Source organism: Pholis gunnellus (assembly GCF_910591455.1).
Source record: "Pholis gunnellus genome assembly, chromosome: 7".
NCBI lineage: Eukaryota > Metazoa > Chordata > Actinopteri > Perciformes > Pholidae > Pholis > Pholis gunnellus.
Window position 1 is genome coordinate 4,886,682 of NC_136533.1, and position 12,520 is coordinate 4,899,201.

The following is a 12,520-nucleotide window of genomic DNA, read 5'->3' on the forward strand; positions in this document are numbered from 1 at the left end:
CAAAACCTCTCATCAGATTCTTCTGATTGGCTGGCAACACGTTGACACCTGACCAACCAATACGATAAGGACAGAGACCTCAAATATCAAAATATATATGAAAGTGAAAAATGAAAATAAATATTATATTCAAAACAATTCCAGAACTTAATCAAAATTATACTAAACCCCCAAAAAACTTTTCATTCACTTATTTTTATTTTGAATACATTGCTGTATTTTTCAATGTTCAAGACCACAACTTGAAATTTCAAGTTCTATTTTATTTTTCTTCAAATGATCAAAACTATTGACCTGGATTTGGCTCCATACAGAAGTGGGCTTCACTTAACCGAAGTTCGTCGCCCCACCATGGAGCTAAATCTATGGAGCTAAATCTATGGAGCTAAATCCAGGTCAAAAGTTTTGGTCATTTGAAAAAAAAAATGTAACCTGAAAGTTCAAGTTTAGTATAATTTTGATTCAGTTCTGGAATCTTTTTGAATACAGTTATTCTTTTCAGTTTTCACTTTCATATATATTTTGATATTTGAGTTCTTATATTTTTCAGTTTCAGATTTTATATTTTCAGATTCAAATCTTTTTCTTTTCGGTTTCAAATGTTTTTTTCAGTTCACATCGGTTTTTTTCAGTTCAGACTTTTGATCCTGATCTAGCGTGGGGGGCGTGGCATCAACTGAGAGGGGCGTGGCATCATGAGTGACAGAGAACAAAGAACTTCCTTTCGTGGTTCCGTCTCTCTGTTTGTACCGATTTGTACCAATATCTACACATGCAAATTCCAAGTACTTCTTGGAATCATCTGAAGTACATGTGAATCCCATGACGAGCAAGCATTTTGATCTTCTGTTGACGCAACTCTCTCTTTATACGGATCCGACCATGAACTATTACACCTGTGCTCTTCCTACTATAAGTATGTTTCCATCCATCTGTTTATTGCACATTTTTAATGTATGCTTTAAAAAAGGAAGGAAAAAAAGAACTCTTGGCTGATCATTCAATTTCCAGCTGATCCATGAGGGGTTTTATATATCAATAACCACATATCTTGAGATAAATACTATGCACAATCTTGTAATGTACCTCAGGTTTGTACTTTACTTCAGGACCTACACACACACACACACACACACACATTTCCCTCCCAGTTGTGTTCTTCACACTACCACGAATGCACAGCCTATATGGAATGGATCCTGTAGTGGCACATGCGCAGAGCGGTACCCGGAAGTAGCTGTCTCTTCCAATCATTCCGCCTTCGATGCATCGACTTCTTCAGTCACTTCTCAGTCCACTGGCGGCGTTATTCAGCACACTGAATGCTGTTTGTGTAGTTCACCAGGAAACAGGATTGTCTTCCTGACTCACTAAACGTGGAGCCTGCACATTATCAGTCGGTACGTTCCGCTAACAAGCTGCGAAGCTACTTCGATTTTAACAAAACAAGAGCTGTTATCAAGGTGACGCGTGTGGCAGTTAGCTGGAAAAGTCGTTTTGCTCTTCGACTCTAAATTAGATTGCCTGGTAAGCTGTGCTACAAGCTAATTGCTGCTGTCAGATTAGCTTTGATTAACTGAAGCCTAAAGATTCACCCTATGTGCTGGTGCTAGCATGTCAGCTAACAAAATTGTGTGTGTGTGTGTGTGTGTGTGTGTGTGTGTGTGTGTGTGTGTGTGCGCGTGCGCGTGCGTGTGCGTTTGTGTGCGCGTGCCTGCGTATGTGTACACGTTAGCAGTAATTTAACCCCTGTATTCTGTACCATAAAGTACATACTGGCAAAGTTGCAGGTTAAAGTGCAATGTTTCTCATGGTTGGCTTATGGTTGTCCCAGTACTCTGAGTAGTAACAGTATCTGGGAACATGTGTTGAACCTGCGCTGTCATCAAGGTGTAAATGTGGAGCTAATCAACTGAGTTAAAGACTAATAAGAATATGTGTAAAGTTAACTCAAAGTACTGTCTTTCTACATCTATATACTGTAATATATATATATATATATATATATATATATATATATATATATATATATATATATATATATATATATAAACTATTTTTGAATATATTCATTGTTTGAGTTATTTTTCAAGCACAAATGTCAAACATTTGATGGTATTAGATTCTCAGATGGGAGAATGTGTTGCTTTTCGTGGTCTTCGTGGTAGTACATTTATTATTTGGAGGTTTTGGACTGTTGGTCGGACAAAAGAAAAAGAAACACATTGGATGACTTGACCTTTCTTTTTTTAACTGACAATAAATATTCAATTTGAAATAATGTAACGCCAAGAAATGTAGCAAATTCTCACGTTTGAGAACCTGCAACCATCAAAAGAAAATGTGATTATCAAAATAGCTGCTGATTAACTTATTGTTTCCGCTCCAATTCAAACAATTCAGTATTATTGTTTATACATTTTCCGCTCAATCATATGAAAATGTTATCAAAGTTAATTGTTTGAAGCAAGCTGTCATTCAAGACTATACAATTAGTCCACGGTTTTCCTTTTCCCATGCGTGTTTGACGAGTATTCACTTATTTTTTTTCATCCTTGTTCATGTCTTTGAGCACTGAACCTCGGCATGTAGCTCAACACACAACAATCGCGTTTGAACGGTTGAAATGAGAGAAGTGACATCTTTTCCCTTTCGCTGCAGGAGTGTGTGGGAGCATCATGTGGAGGAAGGCTTCAGCAGCGGCCCTGCTGGCGTTAGCTGTTGGCTACTTCTACCATGGCAGCCCGGACCTGCCGGAGCAGATCCTGCAGTACATCGGCCTGCCAAACTTTCAGCCGTCGTCTCAGAGTCAGAACAGCCTGGAGCAGGTGATCTCCAGCGCCTGGGAGACTCTGATAGTTCTGCCGACCCGCCAGTGGAGCAAAGTGGCAGTAGGGTGAGTTTTAGAGGGTTGGACTGTGAGATATAGATGCCTGAAGTTGACCTCCTGCTCACGGCGGCATGTTTAGAGGCGGTAATCAGCTCTGCTGGTGTGAAGGAATGTGTTGTCAGGAGTCCCAACTTGGAGGGCTTGATTCTCTACGGAGCCTAAAGCCTTTTAGGATGCTTTAGAATAGCCAACACACCGGATCAAAGTGGAAGGTGGTGATTGGCTGGCCTTGAAGGACCGCCTACTAGAGGGATGGACAGATTATTTCTACCAGGAAAGAAGTAGAGAGGGGGTGGGGGATCACCTGAAGTTACTTTTTAAGGCTTGTCTTTTATTTCACTGTGTCCTTAAAACTAGCTGACCTGTTTACATTTTAAATGATTTCTCTGCATCTGCACAAAACCCACTGACACACATGCTGACGCACTGACACCAGACTATTCTGAGCCTTTCTAGCAGCTGCTCATTTCTCCAATTTTGCCAATTTAGTCTGATCAGGCTACCAGCAGACCTTTAATATTATATATTATTATTATCAACTAATCAAATAACCCGTACTCTTTCTCCCCTCTCATTTTAAGGGTGAATGCCTGTGTGGACGTGGTCGTCTCAGGAGTGGGACTGCTGCAGGCTATGGCGGTGGATCCGGGCGCCGGCCTGGATCACGATGTGCTGCACTCCAAAGAGGACTTGAAGGAAGCCTTCATCCATTACATGGAGCGCGGGGCGGCTGCCGAGCGCTTCTTCAGCGACCACGAGGCCTTTCAGAGGATCGCGCGCGCAGCAGCAGAGTACCCCGGTGCGAAGGCAAGGCGACCTCACTCCCCAAACTTCTTGTTGTTGTTTTTATTAAGTCCTTTTTTAAAATAAATGTTCTTCCTCCTGGTGAACTTTACTTGCGTCTTCTTCCAGCTGTATGTGGGCGGGAATGCTGCTCTCATTGGTCAGAAGCTCGCCACCTACCCTGATCTAATGGTACAACAGCATGTTTTCAGCAAGTAACAATGTGAAAACATGTTCTTTACATTTTCACATGTGTTTTTAAACACAGTATTGTCGTGTAGTTCAGACACCCCGGCCTTTAAACGACTGTTTTATGCCACAGGTCTTGTTATGTGGGCCGGTTGGTCCTAAACTTCACGAGATGCTGGATGAGCAGATCGTCGTTCCCCCGGACTCTCTGCAGGACACGGACGAATATCACCTCATCCTGGAGTATAAAGCGGGTAAAGACACAAACAAGCTGCAGCTTCTACAGGATCTCACTTCATTCTGTTAAGATGCGTTGATGCAGCATGTGTTTGGTTCTTTGTCTGTTTCCAGGTGAACAGTGGGGTTCAACTCAGGCACCTCAAGCCAACCGCTTCATCTTCTCTCACGACGTGACCAACGGGGAGATGAGCTCCCTGGAGACGTTCGTGGCGAGCCTGGACGAGTTCGAGCCCGACCTGGTCGTCCTGTCGGGGCTCCACATGATGGAGGGTCAGGGCAGAGAGCTGTGGGAGGAGCGACTGAAGGAGGTCAGTGGCTGAAAGCTGTCCTCTACAGTTTTAAATCAACAGAGCTGGTGTTTGCATGGTTTGGCCCGTTAACTGCACATCATGTTATACTTTATGTGTTATTTAAATAGTTTGCTGTAATGTACTCCTTCACAGAAAAACATGCAAAAACTTTGTGGTCCTAAAATGTGCCTATTTTTATTTTAGGTGATTCTTTGATCCAGAACAATTCAATAGACTTGAAACATAAAATACATTTAAAGTTGCATCACATGGATTAGTCAACGCACAAAGCTAGAGATTGTATTAATTATTCATAACAAAACATGTATTTTTATTCACAGTATGTTGCTCACATTTCGGTGCAGCTCATCTCACATCTTTTACTTGCGTTCTCTTCGCAGGCTGTGTTAGCCATATCTGACATCCGTCACGATATTCCCATCCACTTGGAGCTGGCGAGCATGACGGACAAAGACTACATGAACAGCATCATGCAGGAGGTACGTGTGCAAAAACGTGTCGTGTCTAAGAGTCTTTTTCATGTGGTGAACCTCACAAAGCCCTTCACGGAGAGTCTTTTTTCTCCTCTGTTTCCCTGTTAGCAGGTTATGCCCATTGTCAACTCCATTGGGCTGAACGAGCAGGAGCTGCTCTTCCTCTCTCAGGCTGGTGAGGGGCCTCACTCACACCTGGATGCCTGGAAAGGCATTCCGGACGTGGGCCGGGTCAGCGACATCCTCCTCTGGATCCTGGAGCAGCACGGCCGCAGCGAGCCGTCGTCCGAAGCCGACCTGACTCGCATTCACTTCCACACGCTGGCCTACCACATCCTGGCTACGGTGGACGGATACTGGGGGAACCAGGCGGCGGCGGTGATGGCTGGAGCGCGCGTGGCCAGCAGTCAGGCCTGCGGCCTCCAGTCGGTTGACGCCGGCAAAGTGGAGCTCAAGGCCCCGCTGGAGTTTCACAGCTCGCACGCCGAGCCACGAGAGAAGCTGTGGCTGAACCCCGCGGAGCCCGTCACCGTGTGGCGCCGAGGAAACGTCACCTTCCACCTGACCGTCGTGCTGGTCTGCAAAGAGCCTCTCCGGACAGTGGGGCTCGGGGACGCCATCTCAGCAGAGGGACTAGTGTACTCCGAGTTAATGACCCAGCAGCCCTTCTAAAGGGTTCGCTTGAATCGGACACCCCGTTTGTGTGGAAGGCTGCGGTTGTTGGGTTTGGAGTTCTATACTTGTTCGGGCCTCCGTGCCCTGAACCCGTTTCTGTGTCTTCCTTCCCGAAGCTCCAAACTGAGTTTAAGAATGTGAATCGTAGGCGATAGTTTTAGATCCTGCCCGGTGACTCCACCAGCCGGCTCCGGTCTCCTCGGTTCTCCCTCCTCGAGTCCTCCTGCAGACACAGAAACTGAGGCAGAACTTGACATGTGACCGGGCTGCGAGGTGGCCTGACTCTATGCACCGGACGCAGCTCAAAGCCATCTCCACAAACTCCAAAGAGTTTTGTTGGCTCACCTAATTTACTTCGACCTGCATATCTTAAGTATGCTGTGCCTTGGGAAAATACAAGAATCTAAAAGTTATAATAGTTTATTCATATTTCAGAGCCAACCAAACTTAAAACTAAGCGTTACATCATGCATTTCTGAGATAGACATGAATTCACACTGTTTGACTGGAAACTGATGAGCGTCTTTCTATATTGTAAGTGGTGTTTTTGATGTTCTGTGTATCTTCAACTTTTTTGGTGGCATTCACGTCAAAGTCACGAGTCACTAGACCACTTGAAAGCTCGAGCTCTTTACGAGTAAAAACTGTTAACTAGATATACTTGACATTTTTGTTATTTGTCCCGAGAGGATAAAAGTGTGACGAAGTCTGTGTCTTCTCAGCTTTTGGCCTAAGCACTCTCGCTCTAAAGGTGTTTGTAAACTTGTAATCTCTGTTGCGTATAAGTCACTGATGCAGCGTCCGTAAAACAGTTTTTTGTCAAATATTGAAATTCTACACTTATAAGGGGATCCTTCTTTATGCAGTTAAGCAGAGTTTACGGTGATTCACGTAAAAGTTGTGTCATTAAAGTAAGTTTAAGGTCATTTCTAAATGCGCCATGTTATCTGGGTTACGGTACTAGTTTCTTTGTTTACACTTCCATTCTTTCTTATCAGTTGTCGCTTTCGCTCACTTATAAAATGTGACTATGTAAACTGATTGGCTGGAAACTCCAGGGAAAGCTTCCTAGCTCTTGTGTATGGGTACATTATGTGTTTTTTTTGTTGTTTTCTGAGCTTACTTAGGAAAGCTATATACAGTACGTAGCTGTCAGAACAATGTGTTTGTATACCTCACACGGCCACTGAAGGCCTGCAATAATGGAGTCTTAATGCAAACATGCAACTAAACGATGTGAGGCATTTTGTTGAGCAGAATAAATTCTTTGCACTAGTACAAAGTGGCAGGTGTGCCTGCAAAGGTGAATGTAACCTCCGAAGCCCCCCTTTATCTTTAGCAAGTACAATCTATTCATCTGCTAGTTTATGTATCATGTTTTTGAACAGTTGTAACTGTCGACCCATTTCATTTACTTGTAGTTTGTCATTAAAATATGTACGGAGAGTAGAAGCTTTTTATTGTGGCGATGCAGATTATTGTGCATGTTTGCCAATTCTGAAAGAACTTCAAATTAGTGCTTCAATGATTAGTTTAATTTTCGATTTGTCGATCGGCCTTACGTTCTTCAGCAGCAATTTTAGAAGCATTTCTCAAGAATGCATTCTAAACATTCTCTGATCCAGTTTCTCTATTTTATTTTCTCTGTTTTTATATCATTGTGAAGCAATGGTTGGTTCAACAAATCACGACGTTGGAAGATGTCCTCTTGAGAAATAGCAATGTTTTTAGTTTATTTTTACTAATTTCTCACAATTTATTGAAGAAGCATTTCATTGACAGATAAATGGATGAATTGGTTAAACAAAGAAGAGACCATCTTGCAACAGGATCACACCAGCTGCGATGTTAAATCGGGTCATGAAGTGTGGGGGGGGGGGCAATGGCCACGCCCAGCCTCCAACCGGACCTTCAATTTGAACTCGACTACACACCTGTAAAGTTTCGTGACTGCATCTTTTACAGTTGCGACACTACAGCTGTGATTAAACAAACACTTGGCTCAGTACTTTTTCAACCTCTTTAGTCGTTCCTGCTACAGTAACGTTCTCCAGGACCACATGTTGCCATGATGACACACACACACACAGACTCCAGGTGAAAATGACACCAGTGACGCTGTCGTGGCTATAAATAGTGAGTTTTAAAAGATGTTCAAAGAGTCCATCAAAAACCGATCAGTGGATCAGAAATGCAAAATGTGACGGAATATAGAGAATATAGCTATTAGGTAGCTACCGATATTCATCTGGCTGTTAAAATGATAGTATTTGTGTAGGCTAAAGATGATAAAAACTGTCTTTTTTCAAACTTATATACAAAACAATGCCTGTGTATTAGTCTGAGTATTTTGGAAGAAGGCTGGAAAAAGAGTTTAGTTTTTAGTAAAGTACTTTTCAAATTGCTTTACTTTAAGAAATTACAGATGTTTACTACCCGTGCCTGCTGCCCGTTGGCATTATGGTAACATGAATTTCAGGCCAGCAACTCGGCTCCTTTCCATCTTAAAAACTTTATTTCAAACTCATTTGTCATCTATTATTCAGTCATTGTAAATAACGCTTCCTTCTTAAATGACATTTAATTGATTCAGCATAAGCTACACAGATACATTGCGCGTACATCTGCTGGTTCTATGACCTCAGTATACTGTATGTCCCCAAATGCATGTGTCAAAGCAGGTTTCATGCTACATAGTCATTTAAAATTGTAAATACATTGTAGTTATTAAACAGATCAGAGTCCGGTTCTGGGTTTCATTAAACAACTTTTAATGAACAATTAACTGCTGCTGAACAACCTTTTACTATACATTTGTGGTGGAGGAAGTATTCAGATCCTTTAAGAAAAAGCAGTAATACCTCACTGTTAAAAAAAACAACAACTTCTTAAGTAAAGAGTATGATCAGGAAAGTTTCCAAGAAACTTTTAAAGTACAAAGTAAAAGTACACAAACTCCTCGTATGTTTTTTGTGCAAACATTTCCTTCTGAGCTCTAGTGGGGTAGAAGTAGGGAGTGGCATGAAAAGACTTCAATAAAGTACAGACATCTCAAAATTGTACCGAGTCATGAGTGTTTTACGTCCTTTACGTTTAAACATTGCTGAGGAATGCTGGATCGGTGTTACGCGGCTGTACCTGATTGGCTAAGACCGTTCCGGTACGTGAACCAATCAGAAGCCCGTGCGTCTGTGCGCCGTGTTTGAGGAGGCCGCGGCAGCAGCAGCGCAGCCTTGAGCGGCCACCGCGGCAGTCTCCTCCCCGGATACCACGCTCCTTACCCGACTCGTATATATAAAGCTAGCAGGACCAATAGGCCGATCCCCGGCTGTTCATTTTTCTTGTTGATGGTTAGACTCTGCGAGAGAAGGATGAAGTTCCTTGTGGCCGTTACGATCATTGTGGGATCCCTGATTTTCCTCGCTTTCCCAAATGGCTCATCCGCTGACGAGAAGAAGAAAGGCCCCAAAGTGACTGCGAAGGTAGGTTGTGTGTTAACTCGAGCATTAGCTTGCTAGCTAGTGGATCGTGCAGAAAAATCAAATCTCTCCCTTCCATCTAATGCTGACCGCTAGCTACAGACTGATGAGCCACGTCACACAAAGATTAGCCTGTAAATGTTCATTTTTTTAATGCTACAAACCGGGATTGGTGGTATTTAGCTCGGAGGCTAATGTGGGGTATTGTAGCTTACGTTAGTGCAGTAGCTAATTCAGACCAAGTTGATGCATGAAACCTGGTTAGCATACAGCTATGAAATGGGCATTCCTTTGCTCCTGGCTAATCTCAGCCGAGCTAGCTAACGCTAGTTCGAGCTAGCTAAGGTTAGGTTCTACTAGCTAACGCTAGTTCGAGCTAGCTAACGTTAGTTTGTGCTAGCTAACAGTAGCTCGAGCTAGCTAACGTCAGTTCGCCTTAACCTGCCGGTAACTTAACGTTTTTATGGCCTTGCATATATTTAAGCTTCGCTCATAGTGTCAGGTTTGAGCTACGGGTGATAACATCTATGGCTAGCCCTCTCGGCTGCAGCTCAGTGAGGTGTTATGTCTGGCCTCGTTATGTCTGGGGCCATCAGGTTTGTCCACGTCTACAGTTTGTAACGTCTGACTCCACGGGCTCTTTGTTCCTGAAATAATCCTCAGTGCAAAACTCACAATTACTCATTCACCACTTGGAAAAACCAAATATCTCTTTCTATATGCACGTCTATTAAAAACCGGCCTTGCACCACAAAACAGTGTATAGGTGAGTCAGTTGGGTAGAAGCTGTTGTGTACATTGAAGGTCTGCAACTTTGATTTGAAGCGAAGTTATGTTGACGTTGTGCCTATAAATTAATAATTTTGGAAAATAGAGCACCCAAGAGAAAATGAAACTGCACAATAAATTAATTTGTCACAGACTGAATATTACTTTAAAATATGACCGGCTGCAGGCAATCTCTTCAACAAAGGAAGATGTAATTGCAGTGGTCGAAATTGTATGGAGTGATTAACATAAACATTAAGACTGATGTGAGCAATTAGTAAAAGAAGGCACCCAAGTATTGTTTACATCTTGTACTACCGATCATTTCAAGTGTTTACTGAAATTATACAAAACTGTTTATCTGACTATAAGATTAATTACTATTAATAATAGTTGTTATTTTAACCCACCCCTTTAGATTTTGAATAACTGTAAATATAAAGGTTTTTTCATCATCCTCTTCCTCAGGTTTTCTTTGACATGAAAGTTGGAGATGAAGAAGTTGGGAGAATCGTCATTGGGGTGTTTGGGAAAACCGTTCCCAAGACAGCTGACAACTTTATCGCTCTGGCGACAGGAGAGGTGAGGAGGTCGCGGTTCATAATTCGTGCTCAGAGTGGGACAGTCTGCAGTGACTTGTTTGGCCAAGATTCATGACTCGAGAATAAAGTAGTTGTAGCAAGAAGAGTCCTTGTTCCTTTTTGTTTTTACACCGTAACAGAGAACAGAAAAGAGAGTTCAGTTGGTGTTGTGTACTTTTAACTTTTGGGTTCAACTTCCTTGTTTGCTTTCCCCAAACCATAAACAACCATATCTTAGTAAGACTTTAAATAAATCATTTGACTCTCTTTCATCTCAAATACTGGCGGCTGATTTCCCTTTCTGAAGTGTTGTTCTGTTTATTCTAACGAAAACAGAAAGGATTCGGTTACAAGGGCAGCAAATTCCACCGAGTCATCAAGGACTTCATGATTCAGGGCGGAGACTTCACCAGCGGAGACGGCACCGGAGGTAAGACCGCCCACACCTGCAGCATGGCTTTTATGTTCACGATGTCCTGAACCTTTGACTTGAGGGTTGTTTCACACTTTGGTGTCGTTTTTTGTTTTTACTTAAAGCAGTTAAACTGTGCCAACAGTCAGGAGAATATTTTTCCTCGTTTCCATATCATTGGGGGAACAGATTTGCTACGATCTCCTGAGTGTTTATGCTTTAATGAATTGATGGTTTATTCTATGGTTTGGGAACGTCATGACACTTGGACAGAGACGTCCTCCTGTATTTGATAAGCACCGAAAGTTATCTATAACTTTGTGCCAAGAGTTGTTTCACAATAGTCACTTGAGTACATGTGACATTTGGCAGATGCGCTCATCCAGGATGACTCCGAATAAGAAAAAGGTCATCGGATAAAGTGAAAGATAAACATTTGGCTGCAATCAAAGTCATCCAAGTGAGATGCAAAGGTCGCTACAGGGAGAGACTAGTTTGTGGAAACCAAAACATCAACTAATTGTCTTGCACAGACTTGACTAAAATGGATTTCTTTTTTATATTAAGGCAAGAGCATCTACGGAGACCGCTTCGCCGATGAGAACTTCAGGCTGAAGCACTACTCCCCTGGCTGGCTCAGCATGGCCAACGCCGGCAAAGACACCAACGGCTCCCAGTTCTTCATCACCACCATTCAGACTCCGTGGCTGGACGGCAAACACGTCGTCTTTGGGAAAATCCTGGAGGGGATGGTGAGTGTCTTTACCGACTGAGACGTTCCTACAGCGTTTGTGTTGAAATGCTTGAATATCAGGTTGACTTTGATTTTGAATGCGACTAACTATTCTGATGACTTCCTCTTTTTTATCTTCCAGGATGTCGTGAAAATGATCGAAAACACAAAGACAGATGGACGCGATAAGCCTCTTAAAGATGTTGTCATCCATGATTGCGGAAAGATCGAGGTGGACAAGCCATTCGCGGTGGCCAAGGAGTAGTGGAGTGCTGTGGGAGAGGGGGGGGGGGGGCCAGGACTGGGGGGAGAGAGGAGAATCGTGCGGGCCACCTTGTTTTATCACCAACAGCCCTGTGATCCCGGAGAAAGGGCTCTTGTGGGTCACTCGGTGTCGGTGGCTGCCATCTTAAAGCACCAGACGAGCAATCACGACGACACAATGGGTCCATTTACAACGAGCATTCCAAGGTGCACTTAACTGTTCGTTGTTGGTTTTGTAAAAAAAGAAAGAGATCTGAAATAAAGGTTTCAATTTTTTGTTAAACTGCGGAGTGACGTTCATTACACCTACTAGGTATCACGAGCACTACGGGAATTCATGTTTTGGCTTTGCTTGATATTGCTTGTTCACTTGTGTTCGACGTATTAAGACAAAAACGTGTTTTACTCTTTATTGTAGAAGTCAACACTTACATGTGACATGAAGACAAAACGTAAACATTTAGGCATCACAGGACATTGAGTAACTGTAATATAGTAAAGAAAAAAAGACCACAAATCTTGAGATGACTTTGTTGCTGGGATAAATATTATCCACAATTCTTTTCTTTTTTTAATCTTATTTCTTATATTTGTATCCATTTGTTGGGGATAACTCATTTCTATGGAGGAAGCCATGTTTCCCAATCAATACTAGAAAAACACATTTCCCAGAGGAATGTTTTTTTGTTTAGCAGACAAACTATTTTTTATTAGTGATTTTT

General features: G+C 42.6%; 2 protein-coding genes across 4 annotated transcripts; both read left to right on the forward strand.

The window, feature by feature from the left end:
* The first annotated feature begins 1,263 nt into the window (after positions 1-1,263).
* On the forward strand, positions 1,264-7,566 carry adpgk (ADP-dependent glucokinase). 3 transcript variants are annotated; one of them, XM_079162493.1, is made up of 8 exons: positions 1,264-1,400; positions 2,662-2,896; positions 3,472-3,697; positions 3,803-3,865; positions 3,996-4,116; positions 4,214-4,410; positions 4,794-4,892; positions 4,995-7,566. In XM_079162493.1, the coding sequence occupies exons 2-8, from the start codon at positions 2,679-2,681 to the stop codon at positions 5,556-5,558; spliced, it is 1,488 nt and encodes a 495-aa protein (XP_079018619.1). In that variant the 5' UTR covers positions 1,264-1,400; positions 2,662-2,678; the 3' UTR covers positions 5,559-7,566. The 3 variants fall into 3 exon arrangements, with proteins under 3 accessions (XP_079018619.1, XP_079018621.1, XP_079018620.1); XM_079162495.1 differs by having other exon boundaries at positions 4,998-7,566; XM_079162494.1 differs by lacking the exon at positions 1,264-1,400 and adding an exon at positions 1,403-1,527.
* Positions 7,567-8,805: 1,239 nt separating this feature from the next.
* ppib (peptidylprolyl isomerase B (cyclophilin B)) lies at positions 8,806-12,081 on the forward strand. Its single transcript, XM_079162881.1, has 5 exons — positions 8,806-9,043; positions 10,277-10,390; positions 10,726-10,819; positions 11,369-11,553; positions 11,677-12,081. Exons 1-5 carry the CDS (start codon positions 8,909-8,911, stop codon positions 11,797-11,799), a joined length of 651 nt encoding a protein of 216 aa, XP_079019007.1. The 5' UTR covers positions 8,806-8,908; the 3' UTR covers positions 11,800-12,081.
* The last annotated feature ends 439 nt before the right edge of the window (positions 12,082-12,520 follow it).